The following is a 22,982-nucleotide window of genomic DNA, read 5'->3' as shown; positions in this document are numbered from 1 at the left end:
GCAATGGAAGACGGCCCAGGGTTCGGGCCGCAGAACCCGTGTGGGAGATCCTGAAGCTTCAGGCTTTGGCATGCAGCTATTTGGAGAGTGAACCAACGATAGAAGAGGTCTCTCCTTCTCTCTGTGCAACTCTGCCTCAACTTAATAATTAAAAAAAAAATAACTACAAAGTAAAACGGATCGCAGTGTATGGCTATGCACCCCCTCCAACCAACGCTGAGCACAAGTCAGAAACCAAGCAGAAGCCCGGAACAAAATACAGCAGAAAACCGGTGGCGGAGGGGTGATACATTTCCTCCCTCGTTCCGCTTACCCCTCCCACCATAGCTTCCTCGAGAAATTCTAGAAGGGGTTCAAGCGTAGCGGCTGACATCACTGCGTCTCAGGGACACCGTCTCTAAGTCACTCCACACGCTCTTTTTCCCGCCTCGCCTGGGACGGGACGTGAAGGGCGGGGCGGGCAGAGGCTGACGTCAGATCCGGCTTGGGCCGCGGCGCAGCGCGGGGGGGGGGGGCGGAGAGAGGCGGTGAGGGGGCGGGGCCCACAAAAGCGCGCGTTCTGGGGGGAGGCGGGGCCGAGCCGCAGAGGGCCGCGTCACGTCCGGCGGCGTTAGAGCCCGTGCGGAGGCGGTGCGGAGCGCTTCGTGTCGGGCGGCTCGGGCGGCTGCGTCCCGGGAGGCTGCGGCGGAACCTCCTCCTCGAGGCGCCCAGAGGCTTGACAGCTTCGACGGAAGCGCGGCGGGCAGCGACAGCAGCCGGGCGTCATGAGCGACAGCGGCGAGCAGAACTACGGCGAGCGGGTACGTGGCGGTGGGGTCGGGGGTGGCCGTGCGGTTCCCCAGCCTCTCTGCATCTTCTTTCCAGGCCCATCGGCCTCAGGCCGGGAGGCGGGGGCGTGTGAGGCTCCGAAGTCCGAAGCCGGGAGGGATAGGCGACAAAAGGGGTTTAACGAGTCCCGGTGCCTAGTGTCGTGTGAGTAGTGGAGGAGGCTCCCGGCGGTCCCGTGTGGCGGCGGTGCCCGGGGACGGCCGTTACGGGGAACGGGGGGGGGGGGGATCCTGGAACATGGCCGCTCGTGCCCGCGGGGCTGGGGGCGGGGAGCGGCGTGGCGGGGCCGCGGGCCTAGCTGCTGCGGGCCGGCCTGCCGCGAGCTTCGCGCGGCCATCTTGCGCTGGCGGGCCGGGCTGCCACCGGCACAAAATGGCGGAGGAGCGGGGGGCTCGGGAGGCCCCCGGCGCGGGGTGAGCGAGGCCCCGGGGAGCCGGCCTCGGCACCCCGGCCTCGGCAAGGGCGAGGGGCTGAGTCCCCTGAAGGAGGGTCGCTGCCCGGAGCCCGTTAGCCCGAGGGCGCTGCGCGGGAGCTTTTGTTTCAGCCCAAATGGGTAGAAGGATGCTGCTTTTTTTTTTTCCCCGGATACAAAAAAAAAAAGGGTTTTGTGAATGAAAGCAGTCCGTGTCCGGTCTGGACAGACTGAAGGTGGCCAGGGTGGGTTTTTACTTTTTTTTTTTTTCCTTGAGGTTGCGAAGGGGAGGACGGCGGGCAGCGAGCGATGGCGGCGTCGCTCCCTTTGTTGCGAGGCGGCCTGAGGCGGAGGCGCAGTGCGCCCGCTTCCCCGCCTTCATTTTTTTATTTTATTTTTGTGGGTGTTGGTTGGATCCTAACGGTGCAGATGGGTGAGCCTGGGTGCGCGTGGCGGGCTGGGACCGTGTGTAGGGGGCAACAGGCTGGAGGGCAAGGGGGGATGTGTTGAGGCAGGGAACGTAGGGCGAGGAAGCAAACATGGATTTTTTTTTTTTTAAGCAGGAGTCAGTTAAGTGGTTGTGGCAGTCTGTTGCCTGTTCCCCCTTGTGGTAGAGATGGAAATACTAGTTGTCAGGTGAATTTTTTTTTTTTTTTAAAGAAAAAAGCGTTTGGTTTCTCAGGCTTTTTTGGGAAGAACCTCATCGTTTGGCACCTAGTATCTTAATGAACTTGACAACCAGATGAAATTGCCTTGAGCATACTCAGATGACAGAGTTTTTTTTCTTCAGAGGTTGACTCGATTTTCTTAAGCTCCTGCCTTCTAGGATAAAGTTTGAAATATGCTCACAGATATTACAATGAATGAGTTCTGGTGGCTGCTAGTAGGTTACATATTTGGAGTTAGTCACTGGTGTTCGGATTGGAAGGCACTAAACAATTACTGGATAACTTTACAATTGTTAATAATATATGATTGGTTTGACTGGCTCTCCTTTGGAAACAGTTGGAGAGGGTACTTAGAGAATGTGAAAGTGTGCACAGAGAATGCAAGGTATTTTTGCCTGTGGAGGAGGAACCAATTGAAGGAAGTTTGGGATATACCTAGAAAGAAATGTCAAAGTAGTTCCAGCGTTAATCATGTTCTTAGAAAGATTATTTGCTAAATCTGAGAAAGTAAGTTAAAGTTAAAATTATTTTACTCTGTAAGACACTTCTGAATTTGTAGAATACTTCCATATAGATTTGTTTAGTATTTGTGCTTGCTTTCCAAGGAACCTTTACAGATACATACCTACTTGGGGCTCAAGGGAACAGTTCCTAGGGATTGCAAGGTGCAGCTGTCAAATACGATGGCCTCTACACTTCGGAAAGTAGGGAAAACCCAAGTCATAATATTGGACATACCCGGTATAAAATAGCTTCTCCAATCCTAAGGACTAGCTTTCTTCAATTCTAGAATCATTCTGAACTGTTGTGCTTCTTGTTAATCACTTAATACAAATCTGAAGCTCATTGGAACCCCGCCCCACCCTTATCAGTGATCCAGACACTGCCACACCATCTCATCCAGGCCTCCGAGATTGATTGTGGAGTAAATTATCTTCAGTTCGGTCACTAATACAAAGCTGTTTTTGAGTGAATACATGGGCAGCTATAGTTGTGGTTCATCCTGTTTGTGTGTGATGTGTCAGGTTCCTCTCCCCTCCCAAGTTCATGATATACCAAACCTAATGCGAAGGTATATCTCATCTCCAGATCTAAAATCTTTTCCAGTACTTTCTAAGAGAAAAAATGGTTGCATTTTTTAATACATTAACTAGCTGCTACCTTTTCTTCGGGGAGGGAAAAAAAATCGCCCAGCAATTACATCACAGATTGGGGTAATCTTCAAAGACACAACATGTAGAATGTTATTCGGTGTTGCTCAATGTTCCCTGGTCCCCTTTTTGATTGTAATTGTTTTTACAAATTAATGTTTGCTTAGAGTCCAGAAACTAAGGATAGTCTTGTGGAGCAGATGTTTTAAATGTCTGTCAAGCTATCAAAGGGTTGGGTGGTATCAGTTTTAAAGCAAGTCTGTTTTTATCCAGCAAGTAGTTTGATGAAGTAGGGGTTGTTTCTGTAGAAACATTTGCAGCATAGGCACTTTCTCTTTATTCTTTATAGAAATGAACAGTGTCTGGCTATACGATCCCATCAAACTGCTTTTCACATTCTGCAGTTTTTCTCTTCCTTCTGCTTAATCTTGGAATGCCTCTTTTATAGTCCTTATTTTTAAGCCCTTAACTCTAAATTCTAATTATCAAAACCAAAACATCTGAATCTGTTCAGAATTATAGTCAGTACCAAATTTCATTAACAAAGGATGGAATTAATATCAATTGTGGGTGGCAGGGAGAAACTGTTTAAATTGTTTCTCAGAATCTAGTTAGGTATGAGTCTCGACACCAAATTGAAATATTCTCTCTTGACTTTTGAATAATGCTTTAATATGTGGATACTATCTGAAACTGGAAGGTGTTATTTCCAGCTGAAATTGCAAGTGATTTTACAAGGTAAGTGCTGTTGATTTTGTTAAAGGTTGAAGAGGAATTCCGATGATGAAAGAAGTGTTGATGGACCTTGTATAGCCTTTCCCAAATTTCCAATAAAACTTTGCTTTTCATAGTTCACATTGTGCCCAAGACAGGAATCACAGGGTTTTTGCTTGGTTTTTTGGCTTTTTTGTTTGTTTGTTTTGCATCTTCTTGAGCCTCGACGTTTTGTATTTATGTATACTTGTGTTATTTTCTTGCAGGGTATTGTGATTACTTAGGAATTTTGAGTGTTTTTAACCAGATTGGTATTTCGAAGTGTGAGTGGGATTAGATATTGTCTTCACTTAGTGTTTTTTAGGTCACGAGTTGAAAAAATGCCAAGTTGGTCCTCCAATTCCAAAAATCTTTGAATTGGGTTTTGGGTGTTACTTTCTGTTGATAGTTTTGTCATTAATGAATGTCATATGATGGATATAGCCTCCCTTTTTGCATTAATTTTTGCGCTCAGATCTAAAAGGTAAACTGAGGAAAACATAGCTACTAATTGTTTCTACTGGAGAGCACTCAGAAAACTTTGAACTTACAGCCGATTATAGGCAGTTTGGTTTTTCTCAAGACTGTTGTCAGTCCTTAAGAATTTTTCTATTCCAACCTTCTTGTAGATGGTTTGGCTGCAGAAAAAGATACAGTAACTTACTGATACTAAGCACTGACCATTCCACAGTAAGATGTCTATGCGTTCATCCCCAATTTAAGAAAATTATCTTGTTAACCTAATAAGTTTTTGTGTATTTAAATAGACTTCAGTTGTATGCCTTGGGAACATTTTTAACAAAATTTGTGTCGATGGGACAAGTTTGTTTATCTCTAAGTAGGATCTCTTTAACAATATGTGTATAACATTAGCCCAATAGTTGGTCTTCTGGTTTTATGAAGTGGCCACTTGAATTTGGCAGCTGAGTTGAAATAAGCCTACTGTTTATATTATCTAGTACTGGGTTTGTTCTTAGAATATAAAAGGAAGATTAGAGAATGCGGTAATAAAATAACAGCAGGAAGGCATCAGTATTGAGCACAGTTGTGACATCTAGGGCTTTGGTCTTTATTACATTATCCTCACCTAAGCCCTCCATCTTTACCGTTAGAAGGCCCTAAAGAAATCTGCTTGGGCATTCTGATTCCACGATTACATTTGTGTTGCCAGAAAGTGTTTCCCATTACATTTTAGTGATGGATATTAAAAGCCAATTGCTGTGATTCCCTAAAATAAAAACCTGCTTAAACTGTTTAACAGAGTAAATAAAGCAATAAATGACTTTAAAACTAGTCTGGAAATTAGGCTGTTAACACTTCCTAGGATGGCAATGGTTGTCTTTATATACCGGAATAGATATAAAGACAAAAAAATTTCATTGTTTCTAGAAAGAAAAGCTAGGAAGTGATAGTAAAAATGAAATGCAGGATAAGAAAAACTAAAACATTTTATCAGAGTGTTCAAGACATGCTTTACTGATTCACAAAATTGAATCTTTAGTAATTATTTGGGGAGGTGAGCTGTAATTCTTAATATTGCCACCTTTAAAAAACAGGATCTCCTTTGGATATCCAGAAGACTTTAATGTTTTGTTCATTTGAGTGGGGGAAGTTTTACAACAGAATTGTTGAAAATACCACTGCTGGATTCAAGTTTGTTCCAATTTCCTTTGTAGCTACTGGCTTGTACAAGTTGGTTGACTTCATTGTCTTTATTTTAGTTCCAGATTTAGTAATTGGATCATGCATACTAATCTCACTTAAGCAGCTTTCCCAGGGTGGGTTAAATATTACAGTTCCAAATTGTCAGCTTCCCTGAGATTGTCTTTTTTTAGGACTCTTTTAAATATGCAATGCAAAAATGTGTGACATAAATGTTTCTTTACCCTATCTAGACAAGTCACAATATTGTAAGCCTCTTTAAACCTGAGCCTTTGTCGCTGTGCAAATGAATTGTCCGTGCTTTCCTTTCTTGCACTTTTGTATTAATGTCTTTTTTTTTTTTTGCTAGAGTTGTGCTTTTGACACTTGTTAACACTTTGTATTGATGAATACAATAAGTTAAGAAGTGTGAAATGTAATTCTAGTTCTTAAAAATGTTCAGTGGCGCATTTCACGTTCAGCTTAAGCATGATAAATTTATTTGGAGTAGACAAATGAGATTACCATATTAGAATCAAAGAAACAGTAGTGTCAGTTTTTTGAGCTGCGTATTCTAGGTCTTTTGTTTTTTTAATCCAAAACAAAAGGGATTTTTTTTTTCTAGTTTCAGTTTTGGCACTGGATTTTATCCTGGAGTTTTAAAATATTCTTCATCCTGTTCTTTTTCTATTAAGGTTAATGTTGAAGAAGGAAAATGCGGAAGTCGTCATTTGACAAGTTTAATAAATGAGTATTTGAAGCTCAGGAATAAGTGAAGCTGAAATTTGAAAAAATAAAAGAAAGAATGCATGCTAATTATCAGACCAGAAGTCCCACTTGTAGAATATTGAGCAATTTGTGTGAAGTGGGGAAGATGAAAGAAGTCAGAATTTGAAACGGAAGAATGAAGAAAAGAAATAAAAATGAAGTTAAGATAAGAAGTAATCTGGAATCAGAAAGCACTACGCTAAGTAATTACTAGTCTGTTTATGTGTCCCTGTATATTTTGCTAAAGATGCATGCATTATTTGTTTAATAGAAGAAAATATATACAGGGTAAAGAAGTGCCTTCCAAGGAAACGTTTAAATTAGGTAATTCTAATTTAACTGCTTAGACAAATGATTGAAATGCAATTTTAAAATAACGTTTTGTAGTTGAATTACAGGCAGCAGTGAGCTCTCTATCTCTAGCATGGGTAACAATTGGCTTCATGGTGTCCTTTTTTAACTTCCTGGGGAATGAGTGCATAGAGTTGGAATGGTGGTCTTTGCCGCCACCACCACTACAACCTACAGACATGTGTCTCTGACCCCTCTGCTTCAGTGCTGAACAGTTACAAGTATGGTGACTAATCCAAAATCCTAGCAGAGCACTGCACAAGATAGTTCTTTGTGAATGCCAGCAAGTTTTTGCTTTTTGTTTTCTTTCATGTGTCATTGGGGGAAGCTATGATCATTAAGCCTTTGTTACCATACATATGTGCCTGCACAAGTAGCATTCTTCAAATTTTAAGCACTTGAATGACCCTTTCAAGAGCTCAGCCGTTAACAGTGGTGTTAGAAGTACAAATTATAAAGTAGTGCTTTTTTTTGTTTGTTTCTCTCCCACCCTTTACAATGTCCTGTAAAAATCAAGCCATACTTTTGTCTTTTGTTTCAGCTGTTGGATGTAATTGTATATTATCAAATGGGACTAGTACACATCAAGATAATGTCCAGTAACAGCCACCACTTCTGTCTGGTTGACTATATGTTTCTCCTAAAATTAAGATTTAAGAAGTTTAGGGTTTGTTGGGGCCCTTTAAAAATTACTTAAAATGGCATCTTTGAAAAAATCATTTTCTGGTGCTTTAAGGCCTGTCATAACAGTATGAAGCTTGGCTTTTTATATTTCTGGTTTTTTGCAAACAAGAAAACCCTACAGGAAATGAGATTTAGCATTTGCTCTGCCCAGTTTTGTAAAATATCTGAACACTAATAACCAGTGATGTTGTTACTCAAAGAACAAACAGATCACTTAGGTAAGAATGATTAATGTGGAGTGGGTATTGAGCCAAAAGTTGATTGAGATCCAAAGAGAAGTAAAAGCATTTTGGGACCAGGGTGTGGTTCAGGCTAGATATAAAGTGAAAACAACATTGGTACCGGTGGGCTATCTCACCCATTTATTTTTAATGTTGGGGGCAGGCAAAGCAGCAGAGGTGATAGAAGCAGGGTTTTAGGAAGGTAATATTTGCCAAGAAGAAAAATAGTAGGCAGAAAATATATCTTCTGAAATGGAGTCAGTGAGTTAACTAGCATAAGTAAAGGTACAGTTTGTTTTTAAGAAATGTAAATACCTTACTCAGACCAGACCTCTGCAAATAATCTACAGTTTGGGGCCCTGAATGTTCGAAGACTAAAAAAATTCAATACATAGCTGTTCACGAGCCAGTGTTCTAAATTCAGTGTATTGTCCTAGTTTTTTTAAATTAAAAAGCAATTCAAAAAATTTGCAAAATGGAATGGAAAGTGTATTTTGATGCACAATTTTGAAGTTGCATTTTTTTTTTTCCAAGTAAGTTTTTAAAATGCCTGCCGGAGTAGATAGCTGTAACTGGTGTTTTGTTGGAAGCCGATTTGTGAGCGAGATCCAGGCAATATGAGCTAGGTTCCCTGGACGGTATTTTGGGGAACCTGGCTTTATTTATTCATTTTCCTTGAGGCATTGGTACGCAGAGTAGGGTTGGCTTTTTTTTGTTTTGCAGCTACAGTTTTGTCAGCCCTGAATGTAGAATTTAGATGTGCCTGTGCTACAAAAGATTGACAATTTTAACGTTATACTTTAGATTTGGCTGGTATTTTTGGGTAGATTTGTTTTCTTGCATGTTATCCCAGCCAACTGTAGTGGTCTGTTGAGGTGCAGAAGGCTTTAACTTGAAGGAGAGTCCTGAGAGGGTTTTCAAGACCTTGGTTGGGTGTCTTCTGCATTATGTTTCTCCTCTTTGTAGTCTGAGAAATGATTATTCAAAACAAAATATCTGCATAGTCTAGCAGTTTTGTAGACAGTGAAAACTTAAGATTTCACAGTGTATCTTCGACTTGGGTTTGATGAAGAAATCTCATTAAGGCTGTAGTTAGGCTAGTAATATTTTTTCTTTACTGTTATTGGGCAGGCTAGCGAAAACCTACAAGAGGCTTTTCTGTGCAGCAAAGGGAGGGAATCTGTCTTGCCACTCCTTGGTACTCCAACTCCTTGACTAATTTCTGTTAGCTACAATTTACCTTATTTTGGTTGAACTTTTGAGGCACAAGTTATTAAGTAGGTAATCTCAGTTTCTGGCAGGTTTTTTTTTTCCCCCCTCCATTAAAGGTTGTCATTCCTAAAGAAATCTTTCTATCATTAACATAAAATTATTAAATATTTTTTATTTCTCCATTTTTACCTTCTCTCCAAGATTGCCTTTGCCTGTGGTGAAAGTGGCAGAGACAGCAGCCTATGTAAGAGGCCACTTTTTAGTTCAAGGAGAGAAAGAGGGTGTGAAGGTGTGAATTCCCTGGATGCCTTGATTTGATGGAGAAATTCAAAGGATTATTTATTGGCTCTCAGAGCATCAGTTTGTCTGTTAGCCACTGCTTGATACTAAAGGCAGCGGTTCTCACTAATGAAGCATGCTATCATCTATTTCTTTTAATCTCTTCACAGTTGCTCAAAGGTGTGGGGGTTTTGGGGGCAAGGCCTGTTAAAAAAGTATTTGAAATTGTCTAGAGTTGAGGCCCTGGAGACCTGAATTCAACTAACTGTGAGTTAGTCTCTCACTGTATACAAGTTTTCCTTTTGTATATTTAAGAATTCTGCCTTCATTATACTGTAAACCACAGGTCTGTATTCTTAAATGTTCAGGACTGTAACTCAAAAGTGATCTGATATCCTTTAAGAAAACAAAGTGGCCATAACATTATGATAACTTGTCTGGAAGTCCTGACTAAATATTTAATATCTTTAACACAACAGTAACTTAATGTGCTTCTTTTTGAGTATGGCAACTGAGATTAGACTGTTCATGGATTTTGCCTAAGTGTTGACTCACTTTGGATACCTTGGCTGTCATACTGAGTGGGCTCTGTCCAACTTTTATATCTACTCCATATACAAAGTACTTTGCCTCCAGAGCTTTTCTCTGGTTCTCCCGACTGTATATGTTATACACACACAAACACAACTTTTGTGTTTGTCAACTAACCATATGCCCTGGGTTGGTTGAATTAGTTGCTATTTGATTGTTCTTTTATATTTTCTTTTGGGGTAATCTTTGCTACTTAGCTCCAGCCAGTCTTAGATTGAGCATTGTATAATTACACAGTAATTACTCTTGCATTGATTTTGCTAACAGTTCTGAGCCCTTTCTCTGCTGGGAGCTAGATTAGGAGCCTTTAATACAATCTTTCCTGGTTTTAATATATCCTTTACATAACATTGTTAGTTATTCCAGTTACCTATAAATTTACTGTTGCTCATCTATATTTTGATGAGAAAGCTTTGGATCTCTTTGGCACTCTTACCTTTTTTCTGTAGTTTCACTCAGTTGCTTTCAGTTTGATGGGTCTTTGAAGTTGCTTCTTTCCACTAGGTTTCTGTCTTAATGCTTTGTGAAATCATCTTTGTCTTACTCAGCAATACATAGAAATTTTCATGCTTCAAAAATTAACACTTTTAAAGTAAAGTTCATAAAAGTCTAGGATTTATTTTGATTGCAACTGCATTGAAATAGTTACAAAGTATAGGTTTCATAGGTACGATTTCTTCTTTACTAAATAACTTTCCCAAATACAGTCCTTGGACAGTTGCCTTAATTGCTTCACTTTGACACTCCTTTTTGAAGGGAGTAGGATCAAATAACTCAACACCTGCTCTCAAAAGGTGGGAGAAAGGTCAAGTTAATTGATTAATCTCAGTTGACGCAATGAAACTATTATACCAGGTATACTCATTTCCTGCCCTTCCTTATATTTTCTTGTCTTGGAAGGGTATTGCTCTCCCTCACCATTTATCTCACAGCAACTTATTTGTTTTTTAAAGTTACCCAGAAAGTACACAAATTAAACTTTTGACATCTACGTGTAGGAATCCCGTTCTGCTTCCAGAAGTGGAAGTGCTCACGGATCGGGGAAATCTGCAAGGCATACCCCTGCAAGGTCTCGCTCCAAGGAAGATTCTAGGCGGTCCAGATCCAAGTCCAGATCCAGATCTGAATCTAGGTAAGAGACTGTCTTGAGATTTTCTTCAGCTCTGTGTGTGCTTTATAAACCAGGAAAGTGGAAAGGGTCACATCGTTTGTTGGCCTGTTTACTATTGTACTAGATATGAACCGAAGTTGTACGGGACAGAAGGAAGTGGTAAAGAGCTTGGGCTTTTAGAGTCAGTGTTCAAACCTTTTGTATGTTTTTGCTGGTTTAGTCAGATTAAACTTTTCTACTTTAGCTTCCTTTTGTGTTAGTACCATTCTTCAGAATTGTGAGGATTCGTGATGACTGTTAAACTGCTTATTAGTCTGGCAAATAAACTCCAGAACATTAATTTACAGTAACTGAAGTCTTGATAAACAGGCAGTTTATTATGTATCTCTGTATATAAAGAAATATCTTACAATGCCTCAGTTTATGCCTGTTGTCAAGTATAATTAACATTTCGTTTCTCAAACATGCCCTATTTTAGGTGGTAGCGGTATGGTTTTTCTTTCTGACTGCAAATGAAAATGATCTGATGACTTTGTTGTTAAATGAATGGTGGGCATTGACAAGGGTGATATTCTGAGAGGGGGTCAGGGGAAGATGGGCAGAAGCCAAACTAGTGAAATGCTTTGTGATTTATGTTTCTTCAAAAAATAAGTATGCTTTATTTTAAGAAATGGTTGAATAGAGCTTGCAGTTTTGAACTGTCTCCTGGCAAAGCTGAAAATTGATTCTGTTCAAATTGTAACCATGTTAGCATGTCTGGATTGTGGCGGGGAGGGGGTTGGAATTTAACTCCATTGTAATTAACTGATAACCACTTTTTGTTGTCATATACTTAGTCATAGCCTTTTTCTTACAGGTCTAGGTCCAGAAGAAGCTCTCGGAGGCATTATACAAGGTCACGATCTCGGTCCCGATCCCATAGACGATCCCGTAGCAGGTCTTACAGTAGAGATTATCGCAGACGGCATAGCCACAGCCATTCTCCCATGTCTACTCGTAGGCGTCATGTTGGGAATCGGGTAAGACGGGAAACAGTTGTTGAGTGCCTGAGTTTACTTTAAAAAAAACAAAAGAGAAAAACTGATTTAATTGGACGATGAAGCTTATAGCAGTGATTGCATGAGTGAAATCTTGAGGCTTAGTGTTTTGAGATGTCTCTTTTTTTTTTAATTTATTTTATTTATTTGAGAGACAGGCAGACAGAGCCTCCATCCGCTGGTTCACCCCCCAAAGTCCTGCAACGGCCAGGGCTGGGCCAGGGCCGAAGCCGGGAACGCATTCCAGGTCTCCCACGTGGGTGGTAGGAACCCAGTTGCTGGAGTCAGGAGCTGGAGCTGGGTATCGAACCCAGGTACTCCGACATGGGACGCGGGCGTCTTAACCGGTGTCTTAACTGCTAGGCCAAGTGCCCGGCCCCAAGATGTATTTCAAATGCCATCTTTTATATAATAACAACTACTGACATAGCATTTAAAATGGGTTGGGCATTATTAAATAACGAGTGGTTTATACTGCACAGGAGGATGTGTGGAGGTTTTTTGAAAATACTCTACATTTTATAAGGAACTTGAGCATCTGCACAATTTGGTATTCTTGGGGTGTCCTGAAACCAATCCCCACAGAAATCTAGGGACAACTATGCAACATTTGGAACTGTCTCTGGTTTCAGGCATCCACTGGGGGGTCTTAGAACACATTGCCCCAGGGATGAGAGCAGATTCCTTTATGTTCCTGTAACAATACAATAGAAACTATGTGCTCTTGTAAATGTTTTTGGCAATTCTGAGCATTCCATTGTATTACAGTGTAATGTTAAAACTAATTTTTTTTTCTCTAATGCTATTCTGATTAACAATATATCTGCCTATTATGAATATGTGAATTCTTGACAGTAAATTGCTAGGTGAATCCCTTATCCAGACTGCCCTACAGTCTCAAAGATGCCAAGTTTTTTGTTTGTTTGTTTTTCTTTTTTACCAGTATAAGTCCCTATTTCTCCCAGTTAATTCTAAGATTGAAATTATTTTATAGCCTTTTTCTGCCCATTCTCAAAAAATGCTTGCAGTGCTTGCTGTAATGTTTTATAATTTCTAAATGGTGGTATTTGGTCTAATTGTTAAGTACTTAATTGTGTTATACTTTTAGCTAGCTTTTGGTTATTTGGTGTTTGGGTGGGGGAGGGTGAACTTTGAGACAAACTTTTCAGAGTTTAACATCTATTTTTCTATTTCTAGGCAAATCCTGACCCCAACTGTTGTCTTGGAGTATTTGGTTTGAGCTTGTACACCACAGAAAGAGATCTAAGAGAAGTTTTTTCTAAATATGGTCCTATTGCTGATGTGTCTATTGTATATGACCAGCAGTCTAGGCGTTCCAGAGGATTTGCCTTTGTTTATTTTGAAAATGTAGATGATGCCAAGGAAGTAAGTAAACTTTAACTGCAACTTTCAATGAGCAAGTGTGTGGATGTGAGTGGTGCTTGGTTTTAGTGAACAGTAGGATATACAGGCACAGTTTGAGTTGACTTTAACCCTATTGTGGAGAAAATAAAATCTGTGTGTATGTTTCTAGTTACCCTATGATTATATAGGTAAATGGATTGGTGATTTTCTAGTTTAGCATACATAATTTGTGCTTTAATGTGAGCTATTTTTGTGTGATGAGAAATAACCAAAAATAATGGGACTAGTTTGGAGTATATTGACAGATAATGGTAATGGTTGAATTTTAATTTGACTTGAGGTAGATTATTAGTCTGGGCTGTTATTTAAGAAGTAAAGACTAAATACTAGAATGGCAGCTAAGTCATACTGTGGAGAAGTAATAGTAAAGAGAAGAGCGCTAAGGAATGCTTAACAGGATAGTGTCAAAGTGGGGGAGGTCACTTGATTTGTTAAATGAAAAACTACAAACTAAAGACAACTAGAATTTGAAGTATTGTATGAGCAAAGATAAGGCAGCTGGCCAACTTTAGCTCATGGCTGTGGAAAACATTATTTGAATTATGTAGCTACAAAAGTTGACTATGAGGTGTCTTCATAAAGCTTTGTGGAAGATGTATATTTTAAAACCGCACTTGCAATAAATTTAAGTTACTTTTTTTTCCCCCATTAAACCTAAAAATATTGTTCTGGTTCATGGGTTAAATTAGTCTTCTGGCATTTGTAAATATAGCGTAATCAGTAACTTTATCCAGGATGTAGATTACAGTTATTTATCTTTTGAAGGCTAAAGAGCGTGCCAATGGAATGGAGCTTGATGGGCGTAGAATCAGAGTTGATTTCTCCATAACCAAAAGACCACATACTCCGACGCCAGGAATTTACATGGGGAGACCCACATAGTAAGTGCATTTGTGATATGCAAATGTCATTGACAATTTGTTTTGTTTTCTTCCTTTGTGCTGGTGAAGTAGTTTTTGGCATTCCATCTGATTCAGCATGTTAATCAGTGTTTAAACAAAGTTTTAAAAAAACATGGACTTTGGTTAATAGTGTTGCCATAGCTCTGAGTATTAATTCAGAATTTTTTCTGAACGTTCTTAATCCCCAACGCAATATTTTTCATGTGACTATTACTTTCTCCTTGGAAACATATGTCCTTATTTTATTAGATTAGTAGGGGAAGTCAGTAGGTATGTGCCACATAAATAAACAACAAAGAAAAATTGAAGGCATTACAGCAATTCAGATAGTCTTTCTAGTGTATATCTTCAGTTCTTTTCCTATTGGAATAAATCTGTAATTGAAGCATTTGCCCAGTATATAGGCACTTGGCTATTGACTTGCCAATGAGCCATGGTGCTACTGCTAAATAGATTTTTACTGCAAAGCTCATGTCAAGGTATTTAAGCAAGGCTACTGCATATAATTGTTTTTGAAACTTCCACCTTGTCATTCCTAGTGGCAGTTCACGCCGTCGGGATTATTACGACAGAGGGTATGACCGAGGCTATGATGATCGAGACTACTACAGCAGATCATATAGGTAAGTTCTGATGTAAAATGTAACATTTAGAATATGTGAACAAAATTTAAATCAACGCTATACCTAAGTTTTATTCCTTTATTTACTTATCTGGATTGGGTAGCCAGTTGCATAAACAAGACTGCCTCGCCTCCCTGTTGCTCGCACTGCAGCCCACAGCTACCAGTGTTTTTGCTGGGGTAGAGTTGCATGCTCATTCTCTAGCAAAAGACTTTGTCCCCTTGGTGTACTAAATATTATGGATGTGTTGGCTACCAGGCAGGGTCAAGATTTTGCGAGCAAATCAAATGTGTCAAATGAGTGTCTAAGGTCACTAAGCAGTTTTGACTTTAATTTAAAAAGCTTTACTTGGTACTTGAATTTTATGCCAAGAAACTCAAAGTATTATATCATTATTTTAGAATGTCTAGGATTTTGTTATTTGAAGACAGAATAAAAGAGCTTCCATCCAGATTTTCACTCCTCAGAGCTGGGCCAGGCTCAAGAGCTGGGGACATCAGCCGGTTCTCATCCATGGGTGACAAGCCCAACCTAAGCACTTCAGCTGTCTTCCATTGCCTTCCAGGGATATTAGCAGGGAACTAGATGGTAGCCAGGATTTGGAGCTAGCACTCTGTAATAGGGGACACAAGTGTCACATGCCCTAACAACACACTGTACCACAACATCGGCCCCCAGAATGTGTCTTAACAGCAAGAAAGCCTTTTGTGGCCCCAGCACAGTGGCCCAGTGGCTAAACCCTTACCTTGCACATGCCAGGATCCTGTATGGACACGGGTTTGCATCCCAGCTACTCCACTTCCCACCCACTTTTCCTGCTTGTGGCTTAGGAAAGCAGTGAAGGATGGCCCCAAAGCCTTGGGACCCTGCTCCTGCGTGGGAAACCCGGAAGAAGCTCCTGGCTTTGGATGAGCTCAGCTCCAGCCGTTGTGGTCACTTGGGGAGTGAACCATCGCACTTAAGATCGTCCTCGATCTTTCCTCCTCTCTGCATATCTAACTTTCAAATTTAAAATGTATATATATAATGTGATGCAGTGGAGGACAGGCAAAATTCTTGAAGAGCTGGCATAGTGGGCTTTTCACCTGTGGCACTGGGGATCCTCTATGGGCTCTGGTTCAAATCCTGGCTTATCCACCTCCAATCCAGATCCCTGGGAAAGCAAGCCCAAGTCCTTGGAACCCTGTACCCACATGGGATACCCAAAAGAAGCTCAGCTCAGTCATTTAGGAAATGAACCAGCATATGGAAGTTCCATGTCCTCTTTGTAAATCCTGCAGTTCAAATAAAAATAAAGGAACCTTTTTAAGGAATACATTCTTGGAAATTAAAATGTAGCCCTTTGTAATGATGGAAGGGGGTTTTTTTTTATCACCTTACCTATGAGAAAATTCAAAGTTCACTTTGTGGATGTTTTAATTACAGAAATTGCATAGCAAACTTAATTTTGTCTTCACAGAGGAGGTGGTGGAGGAGGAGGTGGATGGAGAGCTGCTCAAGATAGAGATCAAATTTATAGGTATGCCAGAAAATGATTTATGTTCTGTGAAGCTGTAGAAACCTTTAGTAAAAATGTCCTTAGCAATATTTTGAAAGCTAAGTGGTACTATATAAATTTGAATTTCTTAATGTTCACCCATAAAAAGGGACATAACAATATAAAGAGCTTGGTGGGCTTACAGAAATAATTTGGTCTGTAAAGAGAATTTACACAGTATTTTTAAATGGATATAATGACCAAAATTAATAAAATGAACTTATTTTTCTCATTCCTGATTACCATGTTCTCTTCAGCATTTTCATTTGCTATCTGTAAGCACCTCAAAATAAGCATCCAAGCCATTCAAGTTAAACTGACTTGAAGCACTAGTGAAATTTACTTGGCCCTCATAACACATTTTATTTATACTTTCAACATTGAAATCTCATGCTAATGAGAAATATTTGAAAGTTGATGAGGACCCCTTACTTTTATCATTTTGTGATTGGAGGAGACTTACAGTCTTAATGTTTGCTTACAGAAGACGGTCACCTTCTCCTTACTATAGTCGTGGAGGTTACAGATCACGTTCCAGATCTCGATCCTACTCTCCTCGTAAGTTTTTATCCAAACTACAGCCAAGTAGCTTCCTTGTGCAGATAATGGGTTAATCTAAGTAGTCCTTTGGTTGCTGTTTTTGCTTATGATGAGTGAATTCTGTCACCATCAGTAGCTTTTCTTTTTAGGGATCCTTGCACATCTTGGACAACTTAGACCTTCTTAGGTGATTTAAATCTAAAACCTTTGTTCTTAGGCTAAGTTCTACTTCCCCAGTTAGAATGTCTGCTTTCCTAGTATTAACACTAAATATTCATTTTCAAAGAAAGGAGATACTGATATGTAGAAGTTAGCTAATGACAACATAGTCTGTATATTTTCTTCATTAAATTACATTTTAATCATCCATGTTTTTGTTTCCTTCCCAGGTCGCTATTAAAGTATGAAGGTGAACACTCTGAAACCTGCCCTATGCTGGGATGTTGTTTGTGGACAATATTTTTTATTGTCTCCTGTTTAAAAAGTGAACAGTGCCTAGTGGAGTTAGGTGACTTTTACACCTTTTATGATGACTACTTTTGGTGGAGTTGAAATGCTGTTTTCATTCTGCATTTGTGTAGTTTGGTGCTTTGTTCAAAGTTAAGTGTTTTCAGAGAAGTATGTTTTGCATGTATTTTTTTACAGTCTAAATTTTGACTGCTGAGAAGTTTCTATTGTACAAAACTTCATTTAAAAGGTTTTTCTACTCAATCCAGGGTATTCTGAAGATCGAAGCCTGTGTGTAAAATGCTACCAAATGGCAAAAGCAACAATAAAGTTTGGTTTTTACTTTTCTTTCTAACATATCAATGCTTAATAGAAAGTTCAAATTAAGTTGTCAGTAGTAAATTAAAAGAAAAATGCCCGTTTATCCAGTCCATCAAACATCCATACCTATGATACTCGCAACTAAGTGTTAAAAAAAAAAAATATGCTCTGTAACTCTGTACTGCTAGTATTAGAACTAAAACTCTTGCAATATAGCAAATGCTTTATGCTTATAGATGTGGATTTGTCAGCATTTATGTAACCTGTATTATATATAGCAGGGAATAAGAAAAGAGTTACACAATGTATGCCTTTAAAAGGCTTTTTCTTAAAGCTGTTACAAGGGGATTAATGGTATTTCAACTAGGTATCAGCAAGTGACAATACATTCCACCACTAATGTACTCTTGTTCTAGCTTTTAGACCATATGAAAAAACTGGGTGCTTCCAAGTATGAGATGAGAGAAGGGAACACTACACCTGTGTCATGGATAAACTGAAGACCTTGCCTGTTCATTTTTTAAATTTTATTTTCAGGTCCTTTGCTTACCAGAGGAGACCCAATTTCACTCAAATGTTTTGAGGACTGTGTTTAAATAAACGCTATTGAAAATAATATTTGTTGGTACTATTCAGTTTGCCAGAGAGTATTTGAATATATTCTTAATATCTGTGTAATATGCTAAACTCGACCTTCACACATACCTGAGGATACCTGGAGTGCATATATATACAAAGTCAGTTAAATTGTAAAGCGCTTCATCCTTGAGTGACCGTGATACATACAGTGCTTTCCCTTGGTTCTTGGAGATCATACCCCAGGGCCAGAGCCAATGAATTGTAGATTCCCACAATAAAGATAGCCATTAAAGTCTTGTTGCCATCAATGTCTTGAAACATACAAGGATTAAAGATGGAGTCTGTTTAAAATGCTTAGTCATAAGCTGAGTAACACACTTTACTCCATCAATGCCAATGTTTTATTACTAGAAAGTCATAATTGTGTGGAGTACCTTACATGATCGTCATCTGCCAGTATCCCCATCCTGGTTTGTTTGTTTGCCTTACGGGTAGATAAAATGGACATTGGATGCGAGATCCTCTGGTAGAAAGCACCAGGACATTCATAAGGTGATGACAGCACGTGGTCACAGAGCCAAGATTAAAGTGAAAAAGATGGTTCTCAGGATTGGTTTTAGTGATCTGACAAAAGAATACTCGGGGCGAGGGGGTGGGTGCCAGCAAGTGGAAAGACAAACTGTTGAGAAGCCTAAACTTGAAATGCTGTTTTTCTTACATTAACAATGTGATTCAATCTCTGCTCTTAATGTCTGTTAATCAGAATCTTGGGTCTGCAAGGGAGGCCCAAGGAGCAATATTGGGCATTGAAGTAGGAAACAAATTTCTCCCAAGAACAGATTTATTGACCAAGCATTTTGAGAATAGGTTAGGCTGGATTTATTTAAAGCACCACCCCAGCTTTTTGTATCATGATTTGTCTGTTTTAAACCTAGCCAGTGCACTAACATCACAAGGGCAGGATACTCTTAAAGAAGTCCAAAATCTAAGTTGGAGCAGTACTGGATTGATTGACATTTTACTCAGCTGGACCCAAGCTGTTAACGCTGCTGACCTTGTTCCTGCAAACCTAGTATTAAGCACAATCTGAAATTCTTCCTAGGCCATTTCATATACATTAACACATCCACCCTACTGCTTAGAAACAATAGCCCTGCTACTTCAGTTTCTAAACACAAACATGTGGTCTCTGCTAATGCAAAATCCTATTTCACCTTTTATCTTGCACAGTAAGGCTTGTTGAAGTATTAATTTCCATTACTCAGGAACGAGGTCAGCAGTGTCATACCTTGCCTAGAATCAAAGCCCGGGTCTCTTGAACATAGGCCTAGCATAAGCATCAGTGACATATGCACCCTTTGATTAAAGAGGCCAGAACTCTAAAAGAAATCTACAGAAACCGTCTGAGAGAATGTGCTCCAGATTTCAATTCCACTTATGCACACCCTAGGAGACAGGAGGTGGTGGCCTATGTAGTCTGGCTCCTAACACTCATGTGGGAAAACTGAATTGTACTCCCTTTTGGCTTTTCTGCTGGTCTGGTCCCTGCTATTGCAGGCATTTGGAGAGTGAACCTGGACTTGGGGAAAGAAGTTTTTGTTAAAATTTTTCTAGGTCTTGACATGGTGGTACCCACATGGACATTGGAGTTCTGGCTGTTGCACTTCTAACCCAGCTCCCTGCTAATGTGCCTGGGAAAAGCGCAAGGTAGCCCACGTACTTTGTCACCAACACCCATGTGAAAAACCTGGTTGTGAAGCTCTTGCCCTCAGCCTGGTTCAACCCTGGCTTGGTGCTTCCATGTAAGGAGAGAACTAGGTGCAAGATCCTTTTCCCGTCTCTTTCAAGAAGGTAAGTCTTTAAAAGTTCTGTTTGGATTCTCACTAGAGCTTTCTGCAGCCAATTACTTTTCCAGGAGATTGAATGTATGAGAACCAGCAATGCAGTGAGCATCGAAAATGTGAAGTAGGATTCTGGCACAAACCCACTAAATGAAATCTAATGCCCATCCCCTGACTTTGCTGCTTGTTTCTACTAGTTACCAGTTTTGAGTCAGTGAAGAATCCTCATTACCTTGGGATAAAGTCCAAAGGAAACTAGGAAGAACTCCCCTTGAATGTTAATGCCACCTTTTTAAGATTTTACAGTGGCGTGAATGATGACACGTAGTTGAGGGTTTGGGAGGATGTGGTTCCTCACCCCTGTGCTAGCATGGTGCCATGTAATACTGCAGTGTTATAGGGTACCACAGCTCCTAGCTGTGCATTCGGGAGGGTAAAGAGCATTAGAGTTCCATGCTTGCTGCTATAAGTAATTTACAATGGGGCAGCATCAACCCACGTGAGAATCAGTTCAAGTTCTATCTGCTCCACTTTCTGATCAAACTGCTAATGACCTTAGGTAAACAGTACAAGACCTATCAAGTACTGGGGACCAAAAGAATTTCTGGCCTCAGCCAGTCTGGTTCAATCCTGGCTGTTGTGGGCATTTGAGGAGGTAATCAGCACTGGGGAACTTGTGTCACACTCCCGTTCAAGTAAATCTTTTTTAGAAATTGGTGGGCCTGGCGCAGCGGCCTAGCAGCTAAAGTCTTCATCTTGAACGCCTTAGGATCCCATATGGGCGCCAGTTCTAATCCCGGCTGCTCCACTTCCCATCCAGCTCCCTGCTTGAGGCATGAGAAAGCAGTCGAGGATGGCCCAAAACCTTGGGTCCCTGCACCCATGTGGGAGACCCAGAAGATCAGCGCAGCACTGGCTGTTGCAGTCACTTGGGGAGTGATCATTGGGCAGAAGATCTTACTGTCTTTCTGCTCCTCTCTGTGTATATCTGACTTTGTAATAAAAAAATCTTTTTTAAAAAAATTGGTTAGTGGGACTGGCACAGTAGCCTAGCGGCTGAGCCCTCCCCTTGCACACACCGGGATCCCATATGAGTACTGGTTCTAATCTCTGCAGTCCCGCTTCCCATCCAGCTCCCTGCTTGTGGCCTGGGAAAGCAGTGGAGGACGGCCCAAGACCTTGGGACCCTGCACCCGCGTGGGAGACCCTGAAGAGGCTCTTGGCTCCTGATCGGTGCAGCTCTGGCTGTTGTTTCTACTTGGGGAGTGGATCACTGCACATAAGATCTTCCTCTCTGTCTCTATATCTGATTTTCCAATAAAAGAATCTAAAAGCATGGTAGGGATGCTTGTACTGGCTGAGATGGAGAGTCCAGGAAAAAGCAATGATGGCTTGATTCTTTTCCCCCATTTCTCATGGCTCCTGGCTTCAGATCCACTCAACTCCAGCCATTGTGGCCACTTGGGGGAATGAGCCAGCCGACAAAGGATCTTTGTCCTCTGTGTAAATGTGCCTTTCCAATCAAGAAAAAAAAATGCCATGGGCTTCTGGGTCTCTTATGTGGGCTCAGGGTCCCAATGCTTTGGGGCATCCTCCACTGCTCTTTTTCAGGCCACAGCAGGGAATTGGATGAGAAGTGATTAATAGGTGCCTGATAATCTAAAAAGCAAATTTTCTTTACCATTCAGGCAAACAGACCTCAGAAGCAATGTGCATATCTGTAAAGCCTGTTTGCCTTTCAGTGTTACCTGGATGTTCAGATTCCCAGATAGCAGCAAGCTCCATCCTGTCCTGTAAATCTTGTCTGCAGTTTTTTCCACCTGGAGCACACAGCTGTACCCATTCACTTATATAGTGTATTTGATAACTTCCACATTATCGTGGCAGTGTTGGGTGTTGTGGTAGTTGTAGAGTCACACCACGTGATACACTATCATGTTTTAGAGGACAGTGTTAGGTCTAGCCTTGAGGTACCTGTACAGTCACCCACATTCCACTCAGGTGATCCTGGTAATGGAAGTCTTTCGAGTGGGTTCTAAAAAGCAGTATCATTCATTGCTTTTTACACATAGTTCATATGTATGCCCTAGACAGTGTCTGATCTTATCCTGTAATCAGAGATTTGGAAGTAGCTGGATCAGATAACAAAAGTAAGCCAAGGCTAAATCCTCAAAAAGGGTTTTCACTCACCTAGACTGAAACATCACTGTTGGAACTGGGAGCCTAGCTTGCCAGTGATGACAGTCAACCCCGATCTAAAGTAAAATGGACTTGGGAGAATAGTTGTGCAGTAGATAACTAATGTATAGGGCTCCCACTATGAAGAGAGTAATAATTTATTCTCACTGGAAATAATTCAATCTGGATTACTTGGTACGAATCTGGGACATGAAGACACTTGTCCCACACAGCTTGGCTCTGTGGTCCCCCCTGGGTCAGACACAGCTGGACATGGATGTACAAAGGAGCTTCGAACAGTCCACCAGTGGAATTAGTAGATAGGTTTTCTCATGAGCTTCTTGGATCCACAGTTGATATTGTCAACTGTACATACATATTTTAGGTTGACTGCTTTGTTCATATTAAGCATTTTCTGTGCTTTTAAAATACTTTTTAAAGATACCTGTTTATGGGAATCTTTGATGTTCACATAGTTGACAAGGATGCAAGTCCTTGAGGACTACCAATTAGGGTGGAGACAGTCAAGGCATGAGGGAAGGTGGGTGGAACAAATGCTTGCAATTTTTCCCCCTTTTTTCCTGTATGGGGGTGGCGGAGTGGCATGCTGCGAAAGGGCCACTCCTAGCTGCCAAACTATGTAAACACCTGAGGATGGGGGATATCCGCTTGATGTCATCTTAGAAATCCTAATGTGGAGAAGAATGTTCCAGAGGTGTTGCTTGAGTGTTTGTATTGCTTGAATGGTTTCAAAAGTTTTGAGATGCTGTTAGTTGACAACATCCTTCCACGATCCATCGGGCCGATGAAGTCTGTCCTAACGCATCCACTCACTCAGATACTTGCTGCCAAAGCTCAGCCAGGAGACGGGCTTAAATGAAC

At 40.7% G+C, this 22,982-nt stretch overlaps 1 protein-coding gene across 2 annotated transcripts; it reads left to right on the top strand.

Moving 5' to 3' along the window:
• The first annotated feature begins 532 nt into the window (after positions 1–532).
• Positions 533–18,115, top strand: TRA2B (transformer 2 beta homolog). Of its 2 annotated transcripts, none has more exons than XM_041003077.1 (9): positions 533–800; positions 10,558–10,691; positions 11,527–11,689; positions 12,905–13,093; positions 13,898–14,013; positions 14,574–14,657; positions 16,117–16,176; positions 16,679–16,752; positions 17,124–18,115. In XM_041003077.1, exons 1-9 carry the CDS (start codon positions 765–767, stop codon positions 17,132–17,134), a joined length of 867 nt encoding a protein of 288 aa, XP_040859011.1. In that variant the 5' UTR covers positions 533–764; the 3' UTR covers positions 17,135–18,115. The 2 variants fall into 2 exon arrangements, with proteins under 2 accessions (XP_040859011.1, XP_040859012.1); XM_041003078.1 differs by having other exon boundaries at positions 630–800; positions 16,682–16,752.
• The last annotated feature ends 4,867 nt before the right edge of the window (positions 18,116–22,982 follow it).

The sequence above is a fragment of the Ochotona curzoniae genome, unplaced genomic scaffold (genome assembly GCF_017591425.1).
Source record: "Ochotona curzoniae isolate NIBS_2020 unplaced genomic scaffold, NIBS_Ocur_1.0 scaffold_2587, whole genome shotgun sequence".
Taxonomy (NCBI): domain Eukaryota; kingdom Metazoa; phylum Chordata; class Mammalia; order Lagomorpha; family Ochotonidae; genus Ochotona; species Ochotona curzoniae.
Note: the sequence above shows the minus strand (reverse complement) of the source record. Positions and strands in the feature narration are given on the sequence as shown.

Coding starts and splice junctions, on each gene's coding strand:
- TRA2B (XM_041003077.1), top strand. CDS start 765: ATGAGCGACAGCGGCGAGCAGAACTACGGCGAGCGG. Junction 801..10,557: donor AGCAGAACTACGGCGAGCGG/GTACGTGGCGGT, acceptor ATCTACGTGTAG/GAATCCCGTTCTGCTTCCAG. Junction 10,692..11,526: donor AGATCCAGATCTGAATCTAG/GTAAGAGACTGT, acceptor TTTTTCTTACAG/GTCTAGGTCCAGAAGAAGCT.